The 23,283-nt window shown below is 43.9% G+C and overlaps 1 protein-coding gene across 1 annotated transcript in view; it reads left to right on the top strand.

The window, feature by feature from the left end:
• Window positions 1–743: 743 nt before the first annotated feature.
• The window catches only part of KAZN (kazrin, periplakin interacting protein), a 712,699-nt gene continuing 690,159 nt past the window's right edge, over window positions 744–23,283 (top strand). The window contains exon 1 of the mRNA XM_074934067.1: window positions 744–883. Coding sequence (XP_074790168.1) covers window positions 763–883 — 121 coding nt within the window. The 5' untranslated portion in view covers window positions 744–762. The remainder of the gene's footprint in view (window positions 884–23,283) is intronic.

Below are 23,283 nucleotides of genomic sequence, written 5' to 3'. Positions count from 1 at the left end.
TTCAACCAGATCACCTGGAGAGGAAGGAGACTATCTTCGGTAGACTGCTGCAGGTGGAAGGTTCCCTGAAGCACTGTTCTGGCACCAACTTGATCAGCTGAAAAGACTATTTCATTCTGTGATTGCCTGCTGACTGTGAAGTCCAGACATAAAAGCTGGACAAACTGACAGATCTTCCTGGTAACAAACATCACTGGATCTTGCAGCCAGGAGTCGATGCGTGGATCTTTGCGTGTCCACCTAGCAGATTGAAATGATTAAAGCTTAATATCCCTAGCAAGCCCAGTTACTAAACCACTGGGAAAACTCCCTTCACGGTCCTCACATGGAAATGTGCCAGAGCTCACGGACAAGCTAATCACACAATTAGACACTGAAGTCGAATGAGGACACGACTGCTTTGGGGAGAAACTTGCACATTTCCTACAACTACTGCAGTTACCCCAAGAAGTGGGGGAGTTAATCAATATCTATCTTTTTTTTTTCAACTCTCTGGTTTATGTCTGAGGCCCTCGGAACTGGTTAAAACAGGTACAGCAGCTCCTGAATAGAGAAGGTTAGTCTCATTCCAAATACAAATGACACCTAAGTGAAAACAGCAGGTGGTGTCGTTCCTTTCTTTGAAAAAGCAGGGGAAGAACCTTGGGCACTGAGAACAAGTTACCTAGCCAGGTGGTGGTCATCTTCTCCGATCCATCCAGGTTCTCGATCTGGGACCGTGGGGGAACGGGAAACTTCTTCAAGGGTTCTGAATTGTGCCACATGACTAACACGAAGGACCCTAGGAGAGCCATGGATGCTTTACCTGTGACCTCCAACTCCGCTGCAGGCCCTGTTACTTTCTCACAGGTCTTTGGCCAGCAATGTCAACTTATGGAGGCAGGTAGGAGGGGTATATATTTAATTTCCTAACTTATTGCCCACTAATTGGCAAATTATCTTCTCCCCAGACCCAGGACTTACCAAAGTCTGGGATTGTTCAAAGGAGTCTAAGGGATTTAAGCACCCAATTCCTTAGCTTCTTTTGAAAATCCCACTTTAAGATTCCTAAATCCAAATACTCGCAAATTTGAAACCATGGCGTAGGATGGACATTATGCTGTTTGGATTAACATGGTTTGAAATCAGCCACTCTTGAGCTGGTGGTCCAAGAGAGGTTGCCACTGTGTTTTGAACAGTAAATGGTATGCATGATAACTCATCAAGTTACTAACAGTCATGAAAACAAATGATGCTGAAATAATGAGTCAAGCAAGGGCATGAGTGGTAATTCCTCTGCTGCATCTTTTTGCCTCATGTAACTTTTGTAGGGAATGAGTTGTTTCTAACTGGTGAGTAGCTGGTCAGGGAACACGGATTTGTACTGTATTGGGGAGTGACTATTGTAGCATGATGCATCTCTGGGTGGGGTGGACCTTTGGTGAGGGTGTTCTGTTCTGTAAAGGACCAGGTGACTATTCATTATTACTGTAGTGCCCTGGAGTCCTGGTCATGGACCAGGACCTCATTGTGATAGGTGCTGTACAAACACAGCACAAAAAGAAGATCCTTGCTCCAAAGATTTTTATTGAGTTGCACCCCCCGCCCCAGGGTGGGTCTGATTCTCTGAGGCCCTTCACCTCGTGGAGTCACATACAACTATGTAAAACATAGCTAAATCAGAATTTTCCCTCTGATTGTTCTTCATACTCTCTCTGCGGCGGTGCAAACAGCTACGCAAAGTGCAAGGCCATGAAGAACTAGGCCCACTGCCTCTAACTATCTTAATGTTTTGTACCAGCGTCCGCCACCATAGTATCTGAACACTTCCTGAGTTAGTAAAGTGGCCTGGCAAACAAGGACCCTAGTGAAATTCATGAGTCTTCATTTTTTCTCCAGTGCTGGGTTAAGGGAAGCTCTCTCCACAAGGGGTGGAGAGAGAGGACTGGTAGTTGCAAATATTGATGATGACTTTACAATGAATTTTCTTAATCACATACTGTATCGACCTGATATAGTGTCCATGTTGCCAAGACTCACTGGCACTTTCACAATACTGGTTTTGACTATGGAATACGACTTATTTTCTGGTGAATTTCTAGGAGTGAAGCTAGGACATAGACACATAGTTGTCTCCCCTAGAAGATCACTTGAATATGTCCCCCCAGATCCTATTACAAGTTATGTTTGGACCACATTGTTACTGTTTAGAGGGTGAATTCCAAAAGAATTACACTGCGTTATTCCTACATGATTTCCACTGAAATCTGTGGAAGTGACCTAGATAAAGTTAAGACCTATGGTGAGCTTCATTTTCTAGCTTGTGATTGTGTTGGGCTCTCAAAGAAAATGTCAGGGAATAATCCAAGGCAGCTTTACTTTTCTCCCTTGCATATTTCAGATCATATTATCAATGATACCAAGATCATAGCCCCACTGGGTTAGGTGCTGTACATAAACACATTTAAAAACAGTCCCTGCCCTGAGGTCTTGCATTCCAAATGGCAAGACAGACAAAGGATAGGAGAAAGCAAGTAACAGTAGCTTAACTTCTAAAAGGGGGAACTGAGACACACAGAGATGAAGAAACTTGCCCAGGGTCACACAGAAAGTTTGTGGAAGAGCCAATGTTTGATAGCTCTTGAAATCCAGTTCAGTACCTCAACCACAAACTCATCTTTCCTTTCAGTGGCTGTCTTCCATGATGTTGCTTGGATGTAACTGACGACAGAATATGCCCCCGAGTAGAGCTGAGTGAAAGGTTTTGGCCAAAATTTTTTGTGAGTGCGTGCATGAAAAATGCAGATTCAGTGACACTGAAATATTTCATGAATTTGTCAGTTTTACTGAATTGTTCATTTTGGGGGGAGGGGAGAAACAAAAATTCTGAAAAAAATTGAAACATTTTGATTTTCAGATCAAAACTACTTTTAGTTTCAAAATGTCCTTGAATCTTATTTAAAAACATTTTTTTTCCAAAAGTTTTAAGAAGATTAAAATTAAAATGAAATGCTTTGATTTTGGCAGAACGACATGTTTCGTTTGACCCAAAATGGAATGTTGTAAAACTTTTTAAAAGTTACCAATGAACTGAAAAAGCCCTTATTCTCACCGCACTAACCCTGAGAAGATAAAGAGCAATGTAATAATGAATACTGGCAATGTTCTTTAGCCAACCACATGAAAACAAGTGCGGATTTTGGCTGTGCATGTACTAATGCAGTAGTCACAGCTGTCTCCTCCATTGGCTGCTTAGAATGGGGTCTCCGGTTAGCAACAACATGTGGAGGAAGCCAGAGCAAACAAATTGTAACAAACAGGCAAATACTACCTGGGTTTGCATGTCTGCACCTCTACTGTGTATCTTGGCCACTCAGAACTTTGCAGACACAATGATAGAATTCTGATTCTGCTGTTCTGCAACCACAGGGGTCTATCACGTGAGCTAAAAGAGACTCTCTGCTCATTGTTATGGCCTATAAGATAGAGGAGCAGTTCTGAGATTCAGATGAGAGAGATTCAGATGTCCTGCTCCAAAAGGAAAAATACAGTTTGTCATTTATAGCACCTTAACCCAAACCTGAGGGAGAATTCTGGTAAATGATACTGGTACTTCTTGTTGGTGGCTGGGCAGCTGGATAAGGATATGACCGTGTACATTGTGTCTTTAACACTAGAGAGGGATTAGGACGAAAGTTCTCTTCCAAACAATCCAGAAGTCTGGGGAAGCTCCGCTCCAGTTATGAAACTTTCGGACCTAGGCCCTTCTGGACGTAATCTATTGAAATGCCGTCTCACTGCTACACAACTTGACTGAACGTGGAAAATGGATGTCCAGGGGAACCTTTGAGCAACTAGGAGCAATTGTAAAGATTTAGCCACAGAACTCACTGCATGACTTTGGGCAAGTCACTTAGCCTCTCTATACCTCAGCTCCCCATCTGTAAGACGAGGATATTAGTGCTGCTCCTCCTCACAGAGTGTTGTAAGGACAAATTCATTAGTATATATAATGTGCTTGGATATGGTTGCACCTAGAAACCTCAGGGCCAAATTCTGCCTTCAGTTACATCTATGCACCACTGACTTCACTGGGACTCTAGGGATGTAGAGTCTGACCCTGGGAGCCTAAATTTAAACAGCAAAACGTGTAGACCTCCTATATCACATCACTGTGGTTAATGACATTTTGGGGGTTTTTTCATAGCAAGAGGATGTGCTGAAACGATGAAAGGTCCAGACCTAATCTGAAAGTCAAACAGTGCACCTGCAGAAATACCAAACTATGTAAATCACAGACTTGGCCATACACCTCCCATTAGCACCTTTCAAGTTATCTGCAAGTGGCAATGTTGTCTATGGCTCGCCCTTCATCACATGGAAATCAGCAGTCTCGCAATGCTTGAGCTGAGTTTAAATGTAGAGGGTTCTGGTTTTGAGAGCATCCCACCATTACCCTCCAAGACCCATTGAAGGCAGTGGGAGTCCTTCCACTGACTTTAATGGGCTTGGGATCAGGTGGGGAAATTTATTTTCCCTTAAATTTCGTTAAGGACAGCAGGCTCACAAGATTAACTTAGTTCCCATACAGAAAACCAGCCCTTTGTGGGTAGAGCTCCCATTGCAGTCAAGATCTCTCCTGGTGGAAGGTTTGCACGGGGCTTCTGGGGGCCACAAAACTTGAAGATAGAAACTTTGATTGTTGAGGCTTGTTCTGTGAATATTTGTATCAGTCAAACCAACCTCTTTCTGCCTTATAGATGTTTGCAAAAAGAAAAGGAGTACTTGTGGCACCTTAGAGACTCACCAATCTATTTGAGCATAAGCTTTCGTGAGCTACAGAGCTGTAGCTCACGAAAGCTTATGCTCAAATAAATTGGTTAGTCTCTAAGATGCCACAAGTACTCCTTTTCTTTTTGCAAATACAGACTAATACGGCTGCTACTCTGAATCCTTTCATTATAGATGTTTGGGGACCAACTCTGCCCTTGGTTACAAGAGGTTTCTCCCATAGTAACTGAAAGAAGAACCAGGCCCTGTAAGCATACCCTTCTGGCTACCTTCGGGTTTTGTATAGCAGTGTGTACATTTAGCGAGGCTAGCTGGCAGGCCATGTCAGCTTGCAGCTGTGAAGTGTGAGGGGGAATGGCAGCCGCGCCAACTCCCTGGCAATTTTAAGTGCTGGTTGGGGATGTTTGGCTCATGTCCTGTGATGGAAGGTGAGAGACTCTTTGCTCTGCCGTCCCCCAGGAGGGAGGACTGGGGCCTGCTCGCTGCCTGCTGAATGGTCTGTTTGGTGAAAGAAAAAGATTAATTCTGTTTAAGTTTTTCCTAGAGATATTTCAGTTTCACAGTTACCAAGGTGACACTTCCTTTCTACTATCTATATGGTAGTTACATGGCTCCTGTTACTATCATGTCTGAGCACCTCAATGTCTGGAGTGTATTTATCCTCACAGCACCTCAGGAAATAGAACAGGCATGTTATACCCAGTTTACAGAGAGGCACAGAGAGACTAAGTGAGTTTCCCAAGGTCACACCTGCAATCTGTGACAGAGTTAAACCCTGAACTGAGTCCTAAGCTAGTGCATTCACCACGCTCTTTCTCGCTCACCTAATCTTGCTGTGCAGTCTCTTTTTCTGAACACCAAGCATTGACTCCGGGGGCGGGGGGGGGGGGGAGTTAACTCTTCTCCACCCAGCTGCACATCATTTTGCTTGATATGAAAGTTGAAATTTAAAAAAAAAAAAGTTTCTGTGCAGCTGGTTTTGCATAATCTAATTACTTATACATGCTTTTTGTACATTTGCATAATTCCCTAGGTACCATGGTAATTACACTATTAGTCTAAATAGTTCATTGTCATAAGGGAACACTACTCCAAACCTATTAGGCCCATTGCATAAGTGCTTGCTCTTTTTTAACCCTGAAATGCTGTTTGCATGTAAATTTATATGGGGAAATTACTTTTTAAAACTCATCCTCTCCTTTTATCATATTTTACAGTACATCTACCTTCTGCCTTATTATGTCCCAGTAAATCTGTTTGCTTGGCTGTGTTCTTTGAGGTGACCTGTTTTATCTGTGGTTAGCATTAGCAAATATTCCAGGGGAATATTTTGTAGGGGCGGGGAAAGGAGGGGAAGAGGTTGCACTTTTATAACATAACTAATTTAATTCCCTGGTTCAGGTCAAGCTGAAAAAGTTCCAGCTTCCCAAAGTAATAAGTTATCATTAACAGCATGTGTTCAGCATGTCTGATGCAGGAGAGACATTTGTTTCTAATGGAGAGTTGGTCAGATAAGGTATCATTTCAAAAGTAGGCATTAATTCTGACTTGTCGCAGGGATCCATAAGGAATCAGCAGGGCCAGCATTACAATGTTGATGTTTCCCACTCTCACACCCTGTACTTCCTTCTCCTGTCTTCTGCATTCTCCAGTCCTCTCCGTCCATGCCTGAACTGCCCATCCTCCTCCCAATCCTTTGCCATGCTCAGCACTGTGAGGTCTGATCAGCGTTAATAATCTGGGTCGAGGGTAAAGGCAGCTGTTCACTATATCTGCTGGCTGATACTGCGGTGGGCAGTGTTGTAACTGCCAATGAGGGACAGAACCCAAAGGTTCTAGTGAACTCTCTCCTGCCATCCATCTCCACCCTCTGACAAACAGAGGCTAGGGACACCCTTCCTTACGCATCTTGGCTAATAGCCATTAATGGACTTAACCTCCATGAATTTATCCAGTTCTCTTTTAAACCCTGTTATAGTCCTAGCCTTCATAACCTCCTCAGGCAAGGAGTTCCACAGGTTGACTGTGTGCTGAGTGAAGAAGAATGTCCTTTTATTTGTTTTAAACCCGCTACCCATTAATTTCATTTAGTGGCCCCTAGTTCTTATATTATAGGAACAAGTAAATAACTTTTCCTTATTCACTTTCTCCACACCACTCATGATTTTATAGACCTCTATCATATCCCCCCTGAGTCTCCTCTTTTCCAAGCTGAAAAGTCCTAGCCTCTTTAATCTCTCCTCATATGGGACCCGTTCCAAACCCCTAATCATTTTAGTTGCCCTTTTCTGAACCTTTTCTAATGCCAGTATATCTTTTTTGAGATGAGGGGACCACATCTGTACACAGTATTCAAGATGTGGGTGTACCATGGATTTATATAAGGGCAATAAGATATTCTCTGTCTTATTCTCTATCCGTTTTTTAATGATTCCTAACATCCCATTTGCTTTTTTGACTGTTGCTGCACACTGCGGGAACGTCTTCAGAGAACTATCCACGATGACTCCAAGATCTTTCTCCTGATTAGTTGCCGCTAAATTAGCCCACATCATATTGTATGTATAGTTGGGGTTATTTTTTCCAATGTGCATTACTTTACATTTATCCATATTAAATTTCATTTGCCATTTTGTTGCCCAATCACTTAGTTTTGGGAGATCTTTCTGAAGTTCTTCACAGTCTGCTTTGGTCTTAACTATCTTGAGCAGTTTAGTATCATCTGCAAACTTTGCCACCTCACTGTTTACCCCTTTATGAGCGTCGACTCAGTGAACTACATTTGGGGGTAGATAATCCTGAACTCGGATACTCCAGTGGGAGCATGCTAGTGAGCAGCCAGTTGGACACAGTAAGTGAAATGAAAAATCTTGTAAGAGAGCCTGTCCCATTCTCTAAGCCAAATAGGGGTGGATAAACCTATTTAGAAGCTTTAGAAGTTTGCCCATCGTTGGTCCATGGATAAGAAACCAGCATGACTTCATACCTAGCTCTTACCCTGTGCTTTTCATCTGTTAATCCTGAGGGAGGTCAATGTTACTATCCCCATTTTACAGGTGGGTAAACTGAGGCACAGAGCAGTGAAATGACTTGCTCAAGCTCACCCAGCAAGCCAGGAACAGAACCCAGCTCTCACGAGTCCCAGTTTAGTGTTCTGTCCTCTAAATCAAACAGCCTCCCCTTAAGCAGTGAGTACTTTAGTCAGAGCCATTTTTAAAAATTATTATTTTCTCTCCTCCTCTGAACCACTAATGCAGTAACATTCTGGGGATCTGAGTGCTCCAGAACGAGGCTTGAGCTCTTTTCCTTTGGATGAGGTGCTGAGGGCTCTCACCTCCCCTCGGTCTCAGTTGGTATTGCGAGATTTCAGCACCTTGCAGAATTGGGCCCCAGAAGAGCAGCCACTGTTTCTTGTGTAGTTAATTCCAAGTCGTTTGTCATTCTCTGCAGTACTTCCCAAGATTGGGTTGCTGTATATTACTCCATGACTCACCGTTCCATAAATACATCCTGCATTAGGTTAATTGTCATTTTCCTTAATTCATCTTTGACTCACAGCTTTGTTATCCTGCAATATTTTTACTTTGCCAACTAATTTTTCTCCACCAGTTAGAGAATGAGTAACTCAAATCTCTGTGTGACTTGAATGAACAAGGAGGGTCAGGTCATTTCAAGAAGCCACTACGCTTTTGGATGCTTATGGGAAGCTTTTGCATGTCATTCATCCATCATATAGACTTGTGCTTAGTGTGTGTGTGTTATGCATCCCACTCTAATGGCTGGTCCACAGAGATGTCTGTTACAGCTGCAAGCAAGGGGACAAAGGGCCTGATGCAAAATCCATGGGAGTATTTTCAGTGGGCTGTGGCTTGAACATTAGGGCCAGACTTATAAAGGTATTTAGGCACCTATTGAAATCAGTGGGAGTTCAGGGCTGAATTCACAAAGGTTCTTAGGTGCCTAGCGCACCGATTCCAGTCACAAAGAAATGACATGGTGGACTGGAGCTGCGCATCTAGGGACACATCCTCCCCACTCTCCTGGCTGCTCTGAGCATGATAAGGAGCATGTGGTTCTTCACACTTCTGAGCTGCATTCCTCTATGGAGCCATCCCCTCCTTTCCAGAGGCAGAGTCAGTGCAATACAGGGCTGTGCAATTCACCTCCCAGACATGTATTGCTTTCCTCCTCCCTGTGTGCTTGCAAGTACCAGTCCAAACAAAATCACTGTGTGAATGAGCACAAATCACTCAGCCCAGCAAGAGCAGAAGGGACACAATGAAGCTAAATATATCTGGGGCTTTTATATACCCAGAAAATCCTTAGGCTGAATTCACTGAGGATGCAAATTCTTTTAAAATTGGGGGTGGGGGGAAGATCTTCTCTTTCCTCTCTGCATCAGAGGAATGCCTGTGGCAAAAATGTTTTCAGCAGTAAGCAGAAAACTTAGCAGGGAACTAGAAATTGAAGTGTCCATTGTAGAGAAGGTTTATTGCTCTCTGTGTTGATGCTTCTGTAATGCAGTAATTCAGCTTTTGAGGCTGTAGCAGGCAATACTTCTCCTCTGTATGGGCTCGTTACTGTTACAGAAGGCAGTAGAGTTCTGTAGTACCAAAAAGTGCCTTGATTTGTTACAGCGGATGACTAAGTATTTATTTAAAACATCATGTGAATTTAGTGTTTGTGAAAGATATTGAACGTACAGCCCAGCTGATCCTTTCTTGTCCAGAGAACAAGCACAGCCCGGGTACATCAGTGCAAGCTTCTCCCATGCTGCCCTATTCACACACCTCAGCCCTGCTCTGAAGTGACCACCTCTAAGGCTGAGAAGGTCGTCCCGGCTCCATGGCCCATTCAGTCCTTGGCGTCTTCGGAGACAGACTGGCAGAAGGCTGGCAGTGGTGATGTTGTCGACTAGGCTGAAAATGACCGCTTTTTGGAGACTGTGGGGTTGCTCATGAACATTTCCAATGTTTTTCCCAATAGTTCCATTATCCGCTTCTTCGTGGTCCATTGTTGACCAGGTTGTGGAGGTCTCTTGCTGAAGTCAGTATCGCGACTTCTGCAAGTAAGGCCTCCCCATTCTGAGCGAGGGCTTCAGAACTGGACTCTTAAAAAAAAAAAAGCAGGATTAAAAAATATGTTGACAGATTGTTTAATAAAGGAACAGAACCACTGCTAAGCCGAGCAGGGTGGGTTTTTACATTGTTTGTTTCTGTTGTTTCCTTTTAAGCAGAACCACAAATCAATGCTTATCTACAGCTCATTACGTTTCCATGCGGGATGCTTGCTACTTCTAATAAATTACTTAGGACCAAGGACTGGGGTAGGAGGACTTTACTGATGGCAGCTGTGATCGAAGGAATGCGTCATGCAAATGACGAAGAATTTATGAAGAAGCCTCTCTGTTTAACAGGATGCTGAAGGAAAGTGGCGAGATTTCAGAACAGTGCTAAGGAGATGATGACGCTTTACTGACAATATCCTTCCTCTGTTTTGTTTTATTTTTTTAATCCCTTTTGTGTTCTTGCTGGGTTTAATTATCCACTGTGGTGACTTTCCACACCTTTAACTCAAGGTTGAAGTGGGGCAGATGGATAAATGTCACCTTCTTCCAACTAGGTGAAGACTAATGGCATTCATCAGTGTTGTTCATTGAGGGCTGCATTATGGTGCATAGAGTCTCTGAAATATAAATAGGGGGAAAGGCAACGGTGTCGTGGGTTTGCATCCAAGCAGCATTACTCACCTCTGAGGTGGGTACAATTGATCTGCACCCGTCAATAAGGGAGAGATTTCTCGAAATAGCTCAGCACTAAGTGTGCAGCCAGTGGACGGAGCCCATTTGAAAACCTAGCCCTAACTGAGTGAAATGACCTGCGATGAGATAAAACAGAAGTCTCTCCTCCTGGCTTTCCTGGAATGGATCTCTTAGCACTATAGTGCTGGGTATGGTTGAGTCCCTCCCAACCCCCGCCCTTCACTGCAGAAGGAAAGATTTCACATTCACATAGAATTACATTTTCAGATGGTATTTCTCCATTTTCATCATTACAACATAAGGGTAGCTAATGATGCTTTGCTTTTGCAAAACCAACTCCCCCTGCCCCTTGATTTCTTGGTGCTATTATTATTTGCATTGCATTGGTGATAAGAGGTTCCAGCAGATATTGGGTGTCTCGTGCTAGGTTCTGTACAGACCCATAGTAAGAAACACTCCCTCCCCTTTGGACCTCACAGTCTTTAATAGCCAAGACAAAGGGCAGGGAAACAAAGGCACAGCGCTGAAATGGCATGGCTGAGTTCACAGAGTAGGTCAGTGGGGACGGGGGGGAACCAGGATGAGAACCCAGCTATAACTGAAAGATGGTGATGCCCTAAGCTACCATGAAAAATATCTGTGCACAATGGACCCGACTGGAAGAGGGCTTTACATCCAAGCTGCATTACTCACTTCTGAGATGGGTACAATTGATTTATTCTTGTCAATAAGGGAGAGATTTCTCAAAATAGCTCAGCACTAAGTGTGCAGCTAGTGGGCGGAGCCCCTTTGAAAATCTAGCCCTAGCTGAGTGAAATGACCTGCGATGAGATAAAACAGAAGTCTCTTCTCCTGGCTTTCCTGGAATGAATCTCTTCCAAAAGGCAAGAGACATTATTTAACATATATGTCATCACCATGCCTGGAGGCCCCAGCATGGCATCAGAGGTGGGCCATAAACAGGGTAGGAGAGTAGCTTTCCAAATCAGTTCAGGGAGGATGTTGTGTGTGCGAGGAGCGGCATAGCAGAAGGTGGGAAAAGATTTGGGTTACAAGCTGATAAGGAGGTAGATGAGGCTGACATCATTAGTCGGAGGATGCTGGAGCCACATGGTAAGCGATGAGAATGGGCCAACCCTAGTTTAAAATGACTCTAGCATTCTAAGACAATGGCCCTAAAACGAGCAGGGATACGACTGCAAAGCTGGGGAGTCTCAGATCACTACAGCGTAGCTCTCTGTTGTTTTTATGCAGCTGTAAATCTCGTTTGCAGTCATGTGAATTAATTGCTGCCAGACCAGACTGCAGTATGGCAGTCACAGGAGAGGCATCCGCAAGGAGCAGGGAAGGGACGGAAATAGATTTGTCTCCCATAGAGGTTTACTAAGTGGTCTGCACTGTACTAAAGCAATATCCTATTTCCTCTCAAATTCCAGGCTCAGTGCCCACTAATCCTAACAGAGTTCTGCGGGCACAAGGGGGGCAGTCGAGTGAAACCCTTTTTAAGTAGGATGTTCTGTTATTGGGACTTACCCTCTTCAGATGCACAAGCGGCATCAGAGACACGTAGTGACTGCAATGGGAAACATCGCAGAGCTTTCTGGGGGTGCGGCTCTCTGCATTTCCAACAACGGGGTCGCTGTAAGCGAACATTTACCTCTTTATATAAGGTACTTTAATGGCCCCCAGCATCACCGTTTCTGAGCACTTCACAGTGTTTACTGTATTTATCCGCACAACACCGCTGTGAGATAGGGAAGCACTATTATCTCCATTGTACAGATGGGGAACTAAGACACAGAGTGCCTTGCCCAAGGTCACATGTCATCAACTCTACGTTCACCAGCTGAGGGTTTCCATGGTAATTATGCCAGGTAAATATTCCCCTAACCATGGCTGAGTAGCCCACTGTCCCTGTATCTGCAAATTCATGAAGTTGATGGATTTCCATTCCATACAGCTAAATTCAGTGCCTTGCATAATGAAAGGAACCTGTCCCTGTATGTAACACCACCATTCCTTAATCCAGATCTGGCAACAAACTCCACATTCAAAGGCCACTGTGCCTGCCTGGAGCTCATCAAAAGGATTAGGGCCATAACAAACTGGGGGAACTCTGGAACTGGGGACTTGACCAGGAATTGCAACGAGAACAGAATGCGAAAGTGGTGACAATTTTTTTGCTATCTTGAAATAGTCACTATTTTGCACCCTTGGAATTTCTCATTTCCATCAACATGACCGAAATGTCTCTGAAATCTGTATGTGTTTTCTCTGCCAATCCACTTTTGCTAAAAAAAAAAAAAAACATTTCTGAGTGAGAGAAAAAATGTGCAATTGGGTGAATACTTCACAAATACACTGTGGGACAGGTTTTCCCCTCCCATGCGCATTGTGTTGTGTATGTGTGTGTGGTTTTTTTTTTTAATGACAAAACTCAGTTGAAATGGTTCCCGTTTTGGTGGGAAAACATGCCTCCTATAATAACTTGCAGCCCACAGTTATAATCAGTTTCCACTGTAGACAAGCCAGCTGTGCATAAAGTGTGGAATTCATATGCACAAGGATTCTACATTGTTGGAATCCCATTTAAGCCCTCGTTTGAGTGGGACTTAAGTGGCACATAGATCTTGAGCACCCTTTCTGCACAGGGGTGAATGTCCCCAAATGTGAAGCTACGGATCATTTTGTCTCCCCAGGTACAACATTGTTAAAACTGGCTCAAGTTCAGTCTGCAAGAGTATCTGAGCAAACTTTTTGTGACAGCTCCTTAGCAACAATTAGTAAAGTCAGCAAAAAATTGGCTTGGATCAGTTTGGGAAAGATCACAGCAGAGCATGACTGGAAAGGTACTCTTTGGTACTGAATGCCTTGGGTTTCCTATGCTCATTACTCAGTGATTAATCTTTTATGATAAGTTTTTTCATTTGATCTCTCATGAAAACATGACTTGTGAGTGTGTGTATATAATAAATGGGCTTGATTTCAAAAGCTGATTGCAGCAGTCTTGCTAATTTGCAGATGGCTGCTAAGGCTACATTTATCCACAAGCTGGCTTGTTAGTTTCATGAAAATCTGAAGTGAGAGCGATATCAAGCAATGTGGAGAGATGTATTCAATGATCCGTGAGGTTTTGATCCCTCTGGGTATCAGGTTGGTGCTCAGTGTATGTTTCGGGGAATTGTTGAGATGCTGGCTAGCTCCTGAGGAAACCAGGAGAGTAAATTGTTTATTACAACAATGCAAAATTAGAGCCTCATCCTTATTTCATTGAAGTTTAATGGCAGATTTTTACTAAGTTCTGATGCCCTTTCAAATTTTATCTTTCTGATGGATGTATCCTCTGAGTTTGTCCTGGTGATGTGTCAAGTCTCAGAAGTTCAAGAATTGGAATGAAGTTTTGATGAGCTCCTGACGACATAGTAATGGATGCAGCATAAATATCCTATGGTATCCAGGGGCTCGCAGCGGGGGGGTGCTGTGTTACATCGTGTTGGGTGGAATTGTGGTGGTTGTCAGAGAAAGGTACAATTTGTACCAAAGTGAAAAACATTTTTTGACATGGAAGAAAATGCAAATAGTTTGATAGAAATTGAACCAAATGTTTTTCAAGGCTGAAGTTTTGGGTGGAGGGAGGGCTAGTCCAGTTGTATCCGGCACCAACCCTAGACTAGCAGAGCACACAGTGACCTGGGGGGAGGGATAGCTCAGTGGTTTGAGTATTGGCCTGCTTAAATCCAGGGTTGTGAGTTCAATCCTTGAGGGGGTTATTTAGGGATCTGGGCCAAAAATTGGGGCTTGGACCTGCTTTGAGCAGGGGGTTGGACTAGATGATCTCCTGAGGTCCCTTCCAACCCTGATATTCTATGAGACCTCTTTCCATGATGGCAGTAAACAAAGGTGGGCCCGACAGGTGACATGCTACTGGGTGACCTGAACCAAAGGAAGACAGGGAAAAAAATGTCTCCAACCTCGGGATGGTTGACTAGGTTAAGGGGGGGGCAAGAAAAAAAAAGAAGAATGTCATGAGCCTTCATCTAAACCACAGTATGAATCAAACCTGTTATTAAAGTTAAAAAGAAACTTACTTTTCCCTTCATTTTTATCCAGCTCTGCTCTCTCAGTCAGATCAGAAGTGACATACCCTCTACTGGCTGGAATTAAAACTGTTCCTGTGACATAGGCCACATACTCCTATCAGAGATTCTCCTTCAACTGTGTTCTGAATCTGAAGGATCTGTGTTCTATTCTTACTATCAACAGGAAATTCCAAATGACCATGGTGTGTCACATGAGGTCGATGGCCACAGATTTTCACTATATGCTGTTCTGCCTAGTCTTTAGTTGGAAGACAACTATTAACTAGTAGCTTAAAAAACCCAGCAGTGAAGTGTATGAGAAGTCCTGCATATTGATAAACATAACATTCAGCATAGCAAGTGAAATGGGGCCTCAAAACCAGAAGGGTTTGTTATCGATTGATTTAAACACCTGGCAACTATGATGCATAGCTAAAGTCGTTGGTCAGCGATCTCTTACAGAAGAGATCATTTTTTACAAATGAGCAAAGATTAGGTGTGTTCCTGTGGATGACAGATTGTGCTTGAAGAAGAGTGGTGGCAAAAGGAAGAAAGGGTCACAAATATTTTTCCTAACTGGGAATCTAGATGGTGGGGGTATAAGTGAGGTGTGGAAATCTAGGCTTAAGGTGAAGACAAATTCTCATTTCAGATGACAGTATGGATGCTGTGTTCCCTGCTGAAGCATGCTGGGCCTTTTGTATCCAGCTGCAAACTGGTACCAGTAGCTGGAGGACTGACTAGACATAGCAATTCCCTGGGCATGCCCCCTGCACTGGGGGCTGGCAGAAGAGCCCACTGTATGAGTTCTGCACTACCTGGGCTTCCCTGGTGCTGCAGGAATCCTCAGGAACCCACTTCAGCCACCTTTACAATTGCTTTGTGCCATAAATTGACCACAGTTAAATTGACCGCAGATCTGGCCCACTAATAGTTACAAGAGAGGTCTATATAGAGCTGTAAATAGTTAATAAATATAGTGCCAGCAGATGGCATTCAAGCATAGTAGCATAGTTGCTGGATTGTGTAGGACCAATACTTCTTGTGCAGTGAAAATGGCCCCCTCTCTGTGCAGCAATTTACATCAGCTGTTAATGGTAACTTTCCAAAGGCACAGATTCAGTCAGACACATTTCTTCTGATGCCGCAACACCTTCCCCCTCCACTGAGCTGTCCAGCATAAAGGGATGTGACCTCCTCCGATGTCAGTCACACACTGCACATCATTTAAATCCCTAGGGAATGTGAAGTGTCTGTCAAACAACATCCAACAAGTGCCTGTCCTTTCCCACCCACCCCACCCCCAACACAAGTCCGAGAGTAAAGTTTTAGTGAACCAGGCACTTGACTGTCACGTTTGCCCTTTTCGGAGCTAGTTGAGTAAGCTGCAGCTGTAGGCACTCTTTCTCTACTGCTCTTCCAGGCCCAAAGAACATCTGGTTTATAACGTCTGCACATTGCAACCTGGAAGGCTGCAGTAATAAATCTGTGCTTTGTCTTCTTTTATGTTGCGGATGACTTAGGTAAATCCAGAGTCAATGATACCCAGAGGTTGCTGGTGACTTAGCAGGGTATGTTCAGTGTATTGTACTGGAAAATGTCTGCAGTGATTTCTCTGCATGCTGCTAACAGCTGGGGGAAAAGTACCTGGGCAGGACTCAGAGATGCCCCTCAAGTTTCTCCATCTTCTCTAAAGCCAATTTAGCACTTACAAAAATCCTGCCTAGCAGGACACCGTCACAGTCCTCACCCAGACAGTTTAAGGATAGAAGCGTTATCCTCTGTCCAGGCTCAGTTGTGCCAATGTAAATCTGCCCTTGCCATTTCAAATGGATATGCTGTTTTTCTCTTCCCATACTAAATTGCTGCATGGTGTTTCTGTGTAATTTTACATGGCCACCCTTTTCCATCCCAGCAGTGCCTGCTTTTCAGCAGCCTGTCCTATGTCACAGAGACATGGTTTGTAAACCACTTTAGGATAAAAGGCTTTATAACATTTCATGCCATTTTATTTCTAACCCACTTGCTCGGGTGCTTTTTGATCTGCACAATGGCTTTTTCAAGATCAAATAAGTCACGTCAGGTGGGTATTTCATAGGAAGGCTTCTGATGTTTTCCTGTGTGTGAATTACCAGTAAATATTATAAAATGTTCTCAGTGGTCTCGCCAGAAAGACCCCCATTGTTGCAACCTCTGTGCACAAACTGCCAACCACTTGGTTTGGTCCTGACTAAATAATGGGAATCACTTATCTCCATTCCGGATGGAATGATTTAATTTTGCCAATTAATATTAGTCAACATCAAAGTCTAAGCAAATGATGATTCCTTGAAATTGAAAACAGGCACCATATTTTTATGACATTGCAGTAATGAGCAGAGAGCCTGGGTACAATTAGGGTGGTAAACTATAAACATGAATTAGCCATTCTCTTTTAGTAAATCGCGCTGTGCAACAGGATGCATTTCAATTGCATCACATTGCTGCAGCAGAAGAAACTCCAGGGAATGTGGTGCTGAGCTGGGGATTTGGTTTAGGTCCTGACTGTGCTTTTGCCCTATTTCTCTGGAAAGATGTGTTTTCTGCTGATGCTGCGCTGCTATTCCAAACTCAGATCATCTTCCGGGTAGAAGGAAAAGGCATTAGGACAGTGGCCAGATAATTTTGAGAAGGAAGTCAAATTGCTACACCCAGATAGGGTGACCAGATGTCCCGATTTTATAGGGACAGTCCCAATTTTAGGGTCTTTTTCTTATATAGGCTCCTATTACCCCCCACCCCCGTCCTGATTTTTCACACTTGCTGTCTCGTCACCCTACACCCAGAAGATCATTGGATTTCTGACAAGTAACAGAGTGGCAATCTAGGCTTAAAGGCATTGCTGAATGATCACTCCTCAAATAAGACGTGACACGGAAAGTACCCGTTAACCTGCAAGCTGCTAAGGCACAGCTTTCACTGTGATCTAAATGATGCAGTTCTTAGGAGGTTGGGAGGTATGGATGAAAAGGCAGGGTAGTCTCAGAGGCTGAGCACTGAACTGGAAGCCAGGAATTCTGGAGCTGGAATCCCAGGTGTGCCAATAATGTATATTGCAAACTTCTTTAATGTATTATGGCATGAACCATTCCTGCATACCAGTGCTCCTTCACCACTACGCTCCCTTCTTTCCCTCGGTTGCACCTGGAACATAGTGCAGTGGGAGCATTCAGTCACCAGCTAAACTGAGGTTCATGCTTTGAAGGGCATCAGACCCTCATGCTTTGAAGGTGGCCATCCTCTGATTCTGCAGTCTCTGCCTTCACTGTGCAGTTGTCGGGGACCGGGACGAGGCTAATGATTGGAGCAGGAGTCATGCCTAATGGTTGGAGCAGGAGTTGGTAACCAGGAATCAGAGCTGAGGGTCAGAACTAGAGTCATATGTCAGAGCTGGAGTCAAAATACAGGAATCGGAGCTGAGGGTCAGAGCTGGGTTACCAGGAGCAGGGCTGGGACCAATGCAAGAGCAGGAGCTACCACAGCCCTGGGCGAAAGCTTTGAGCAGCTGCTGAACTTAATAGCTGGTTTGTTGCCTCTTCCAACTAATCAGGAAGTGTGGCCAATCAGACAGCCTGCTGGATGGATGCACTCATTAAGTTGCCCGGAGACTGGCTGTGTTGCCAGCCCTGATTCCTGGCACATCATACCAAGAAGGGCTGTACCAGTGCCCTCCTCTGATTCTGCAGTCTCTGCCTGGATCATGCAGTCTCCCTTTAAGGGATGCACACAACTAAGCATGGCCATAAAGCTGGTATCAATCTGTGCCTTTACTCTCCCTGCCCTCAGTTACTCCACAGCACTCTATCATATGGCACAGTGTGGATAGTTACGTGTAAAACTCTGACAGCGACTTTATTTCCTCTTGAAATAACAGCTCCCAGTTATGCGGCTCAAGACGTTGCTCTTGGAAGAAATTGTTGGAGACTGCCCGTTAATCACGTGACTCATGCATATCACTACTCTATCTGCTTTTGCAATATGCTCCCCAGGGGGCTTCATGGCCTGTTGTGCTGAGGCTGGGTTCCAAGTCATGACACTGATTTTATTTCTGGGATGTTTTTATAGGGTTCCCTGGCCACATCATAACTTCAACAATATGGTTATATTAAACAGTGCCCCCATGTAGGTTTCAACATTTAGCATTGTCCTTTAAAATAACGATGTATATTGCAAGAGGGCGAGAGGCTAGATTGACAGCTCTGGTGCATGACTTTCTCCCTCTCAGTAAAATTCACGCCTGGGCAGAGGGTTGATGTCCCACTTAAGCCCTCAAAGTTGCGCTTAAGTTGGACTTAAGTGGTGCATGGGCTTTTTACTGGTCCCTCTGCACAGGGATGAATCTTGTCTTTTATGCACAGAACAGGTAAAGCTGGGGCAGTGCTACTGAAAGCTTCCCTCCTGCTACTTCCCCCATTTGCTTCAAATCTTTTCAGGAGGGCCTGCATTGTAAGGAGGTTCGTGTCCATGGCTCATTCACCCTGCCCTCTCTGCTAAGATGCCCATCAGTATCAGCTGTGATGCGGACACTTGACAATGAAGGACTGGATGGAGACTGCCAGGTCTGGAGGGGCTTTAGCCATCAGTGGTTAATGGTTTTGTTGGATATGTTACTATTCAGCTGTTCTCCGAGGATGCTGATCCCTTGGAGAGTTGACTGTTGAGAACTGACATGTACTAGCAAGTGACATCACTATCGCGCTTCCCGTGCATTCAGACATCATGAGCCAGGCCCTGTAAGAGCACGCTCTTGCCTCTGAAGCACCTCTTTGTGTCCAGGCATGGTGCTGCAGGGGTCCTTTCAGTCTAATGCCTTCACCAACCTTCTGGCTTCAAGACAGCCTGTCATCTTATGTGGCCTAGCCCTTCATCTAAGGTACTGCTCTGTCTATCCCCTTTCGTGGTTAACAGAAAAGTCCACAAACAAGGAACTCAAAGTCCAATGGTCTCGGAGTCTCTCCTCCGGCCTCTAACTCTTGTAGTTCTTGACCGTTTTCCCTCTGCCTTCTTAGTCTGGGGAAGAGGCAAGAAATCCCATGCCAGCCTGCTCCGCTGGGTTCCGGCTCAGGGGTCTTGTTAAAAGCGGCCAGAGTTAACCATAGAATCAAATGAAAGAACGGTTCCCCAATCATTTGCAAATAAATCCTTTTTATAAAAGGTGAAAATTCACCCTTGTATAGGGAACCAGCATAAAGTCTATCCACCACTTGTTCTGAGAGTGCTCTATGTCTGTGTATATGTAAATGATTAGCTAAAGTGCCAGTCGGTGGTGCTCAACAATAGGTAGCATGGATTCCTGGGTTTCCAGGACTAATAAAGCTTGATGTTGTTCACCGCACATGGCTTCTGCTGCATCACTCTTTACCAAAGACCCTAAACAGGGAGAGACAATCTCTGTTCTGGAGCTGGTGCCAACACAGGGAATGCTCCATAGCTCAGTTTTTACTTTGTTCTTATTCAAGCTAATTTTCATTGGAAGCTGTGGTCCACAGTCAATACAGGGATTCATTCATCAGATCTAAAAAGAACCGATAGGGCTAATCCCTGAGGTTTCTGACCCACAGTCTTTACCAATATCGAGATTTGTTAACGATCACTTGGGTATGTATTCAGGTGCGAAGAGAAACCACTGTGGGAAAGGGGTGTTCTAGGGGGTGTGAGCCGGGAACTGGAGAAGCCAAGGGGGGTTTCCGCGCTGGAGCCATCTGAATGGCTATATCGACGCATGTGCAGATGGGGAGGTGGCAGGCATGTCACAAGAGTAAGCTTTTCAAATGTTGCCTGGGAGGCAACGTTCCTGACAGCAGATGTTAAGAAGGTTTGAATCTTTGCTGGGCCTTTTGTTATCACATTGCTTAGAGGTCTGCTTCACCTGGTCTGCTGTGTTAACGATCACTAACATAGTGTGTTTAATGCTCTGTGCCTTGCCTTGGGAGATGATGGTTATACTGCAAGCACTGGGCAGAAAGCTATGGATAAGTCGATATAACAAAGGTCAGTGAGGGTATTTTTATTAAATGACTAATTTTCACGCAGCTTTGGGTTTGAAAAAACAGCCATTGTCTCTGGTACGGCATTCCCCATAAATCCTTGTAGGACTATGGCCAGTGCTTAATTTGTAATGAAAGAGGTGCCTGGGCTCAAGCCATTTTGTTTACGTTCATAACTGATGCAGCAACTCAGAGATGCCGAGGCTATGAACTGCCAAGCCTAGAGGTGCTGGAGCTCAGCCCTGGCCCAAATTAAGCCCTAACTATAGCCAATATCAATGACTTGAGCAATTCTTTTCTTTTCTTTTTTCTTTTTTTAAAATATCCTTGCAGTATAAACGTCCTTTCAGTTTCATGTGCTGTGATACTGACCCCCAGTGGCCAAACAGATTAATAATCATGCAGTAATTTCATCTTGCAAGGGGATCTTAGAAGGAAGTAGCCCAGAGTACACAGCCAGCATCAGCCCACAGCAGTGAGCCTCGGAGCCCAGGTTGACAGCCTTCCTAAGCTTCAGGGGCTAAGCTCCAGCCTGAACTTCAGTATCCACACAGCTGATTTTAGTGTGGAGAGCAAGCCTCACAAGCCTGAGTCTGTTGAACTGGGCTTGAAGGCTTGCTGCTGCAGGCTGTGTAGAGGTACCCTCAGCATACTTATTTGAATTCTGATCTGTTACCATTTATTTACTGAGGCCTGCTAGCCTCCAAGGTTTTCATCTCTCTCATTCTCAAGTGCACAAGAAAGGGAAGTGTGCTTTGATTCATCTCTTTTATAAACGTATGTATAAATGCTATAGGAGTAAGGGATTGATTCAACTCCCCTTGTAAATAATAAGAATCTTTCCATCGACTTCAATGGGAATCAGATCAGTCCGTAAATTACTAAAGAAGGGACAAGCTAAAGAGATTCTCTCCGTTTCAAAGGTGCGGAGGTAGAGAAACACTTCTCAATTAAAACATTCTGTAGCTATAGTGCAGAAGGTCCCACTGAAATGTAAAGCTCTCTCTCAAATTGGACTGTAGCTCTAAGGCCCAGTTGTGCAACATGGGTGCATATTTGCATGGATCCAATTGCAGGATTGGGGTCAGAGACCTCTTGTCATCCAAGTGCTGTTTTTGAATGTGCATCTGGATGCTGGTTTGGCAATAGAAAAAACTGTCTGTGAATTTGAGTCTGACAGCATTCACAACAGTATTGCCAGCCACAAACATGCAAAGAGTGTGAGCTGGGCATCCAAAAAATCACGGGAGTTAAAAAATAATGAAATGTGGGTTCATATTTTAAAGCTTTTTCTCTGCAACCAGAAGGGTTAGAAGCTTGCTTTTTTAAAGTGAAAGCTGAGATTCTCCTGTAAACACATCACTGAAGGCGTAAAAAAACCCAGCTATCATAAGACTCAAGAAAATCGCACAAGTTGGCAACACAGAGACACTTTTACATTTGTTATCTGTGAACATTCACACTTTATTGGTGGAAATACTCACAGATATTGAATTCTTATCTGAAAAGTAAATGGCAAACTGTAGGTTATTATTTAATAATTCACAATGCATTACAATAACAATTTACCATTTACAGTTTGCTGCATTGGGCTCTGTTCCTGCAAACACTTCCATCACAAGCAGCCCCTTTAAGAAATAGTACTGCATGTGTGAGGAAGTTTTCCAAACACTATATAGATCTTTATTTTAACTTAACAAAACACAAACCATCAATATAGACAGTACAAATAAATGGGCCTTGCTCAGAATCAAGTTGGTCAAAAAAATAAAAACATCGCAAACATTTTCGGGGGTTGAAACTATTGAAATCAAAGTTTTAACACAAAAAATTAATCAAAAGCTGAAAATTGAGAAAATTTTGACCACTTTTATTAGGAATATGCCAATAAGAAAATTTAAAAGCAAACTGTGACTCTCAAGGGGCTAAAGCCCCTTGTTACCACTCCAGATTCCAGCCATACCTAGAGATCTGATCCTGCAGCCTCAATCCTGCCAATACTTAAAGATGAATGTAACTTTATGCATATGAGCAGTCCCGTTGACTTCAGTGAGAGTGTTTTCATGTCCATAGTTGTGCATGTTTCAAGTATCAGGCCTGTGATAGATCACAGCAGCACCATCCTATCACAAGTTTATGTCTTTTAACATTATCACTATTTAAGTACTATCCCTCGCAAACTCCGCCTCTGTAGCCAGCCCTTTAAACTGCAAAGAAAGCCCCAGCTGCCTTCGGTCCTATAGTGCTCAATATGAAAACAAGCAACTGAATAGTGACATTTGCAGCTCCTTGTTCTCTACCTTGTAAGTATATTGGGGATTTTCCCATTGCTTTCCCCTTCAGGTAGCTCTTAAATCACTTGGTAGCCTTTTAAATCCAGGTTTCTCAAGCACCATTTTGGGACGACCAAGTCCTCCAGCTGTTTGTTTGATTCTGCTCTGAGGAAACTATGCCTCTCCTTTGCAAACAGATTGTCTGATGACAGCTAGTAAAGTCATAAGCATATGAGACCTAATCCCAGTCAGCTAAAAGAAATGGAGGCCGAAAGGAGGTTGGGGAGTATGCTGGACAGAAAATCTATAGGGAAGTCTGTATGTTCCCCATCCCGTGGCTAGGAACCCACAGGGACACTGGTCTCCTGCAAATA

The sequence above is a fragment of the Natator depressus genome, chromosome 18, assembly GCF_965152275.1.
Source record: "Natator depressus isolate rNatDep1 chromosome 18, rNatDep2.hap1, whole genome shotgun sequence".
Taxonomy (NCBI): Eukaryota; Metazoa; Chordata; order Testudines; family Cheloniidae; genus Natator; species Natator depressus.
Note: the sequence above shows the minus strand (reverse complement) of the source record. Positions and strands in the feature narration are given on the sequence as shown.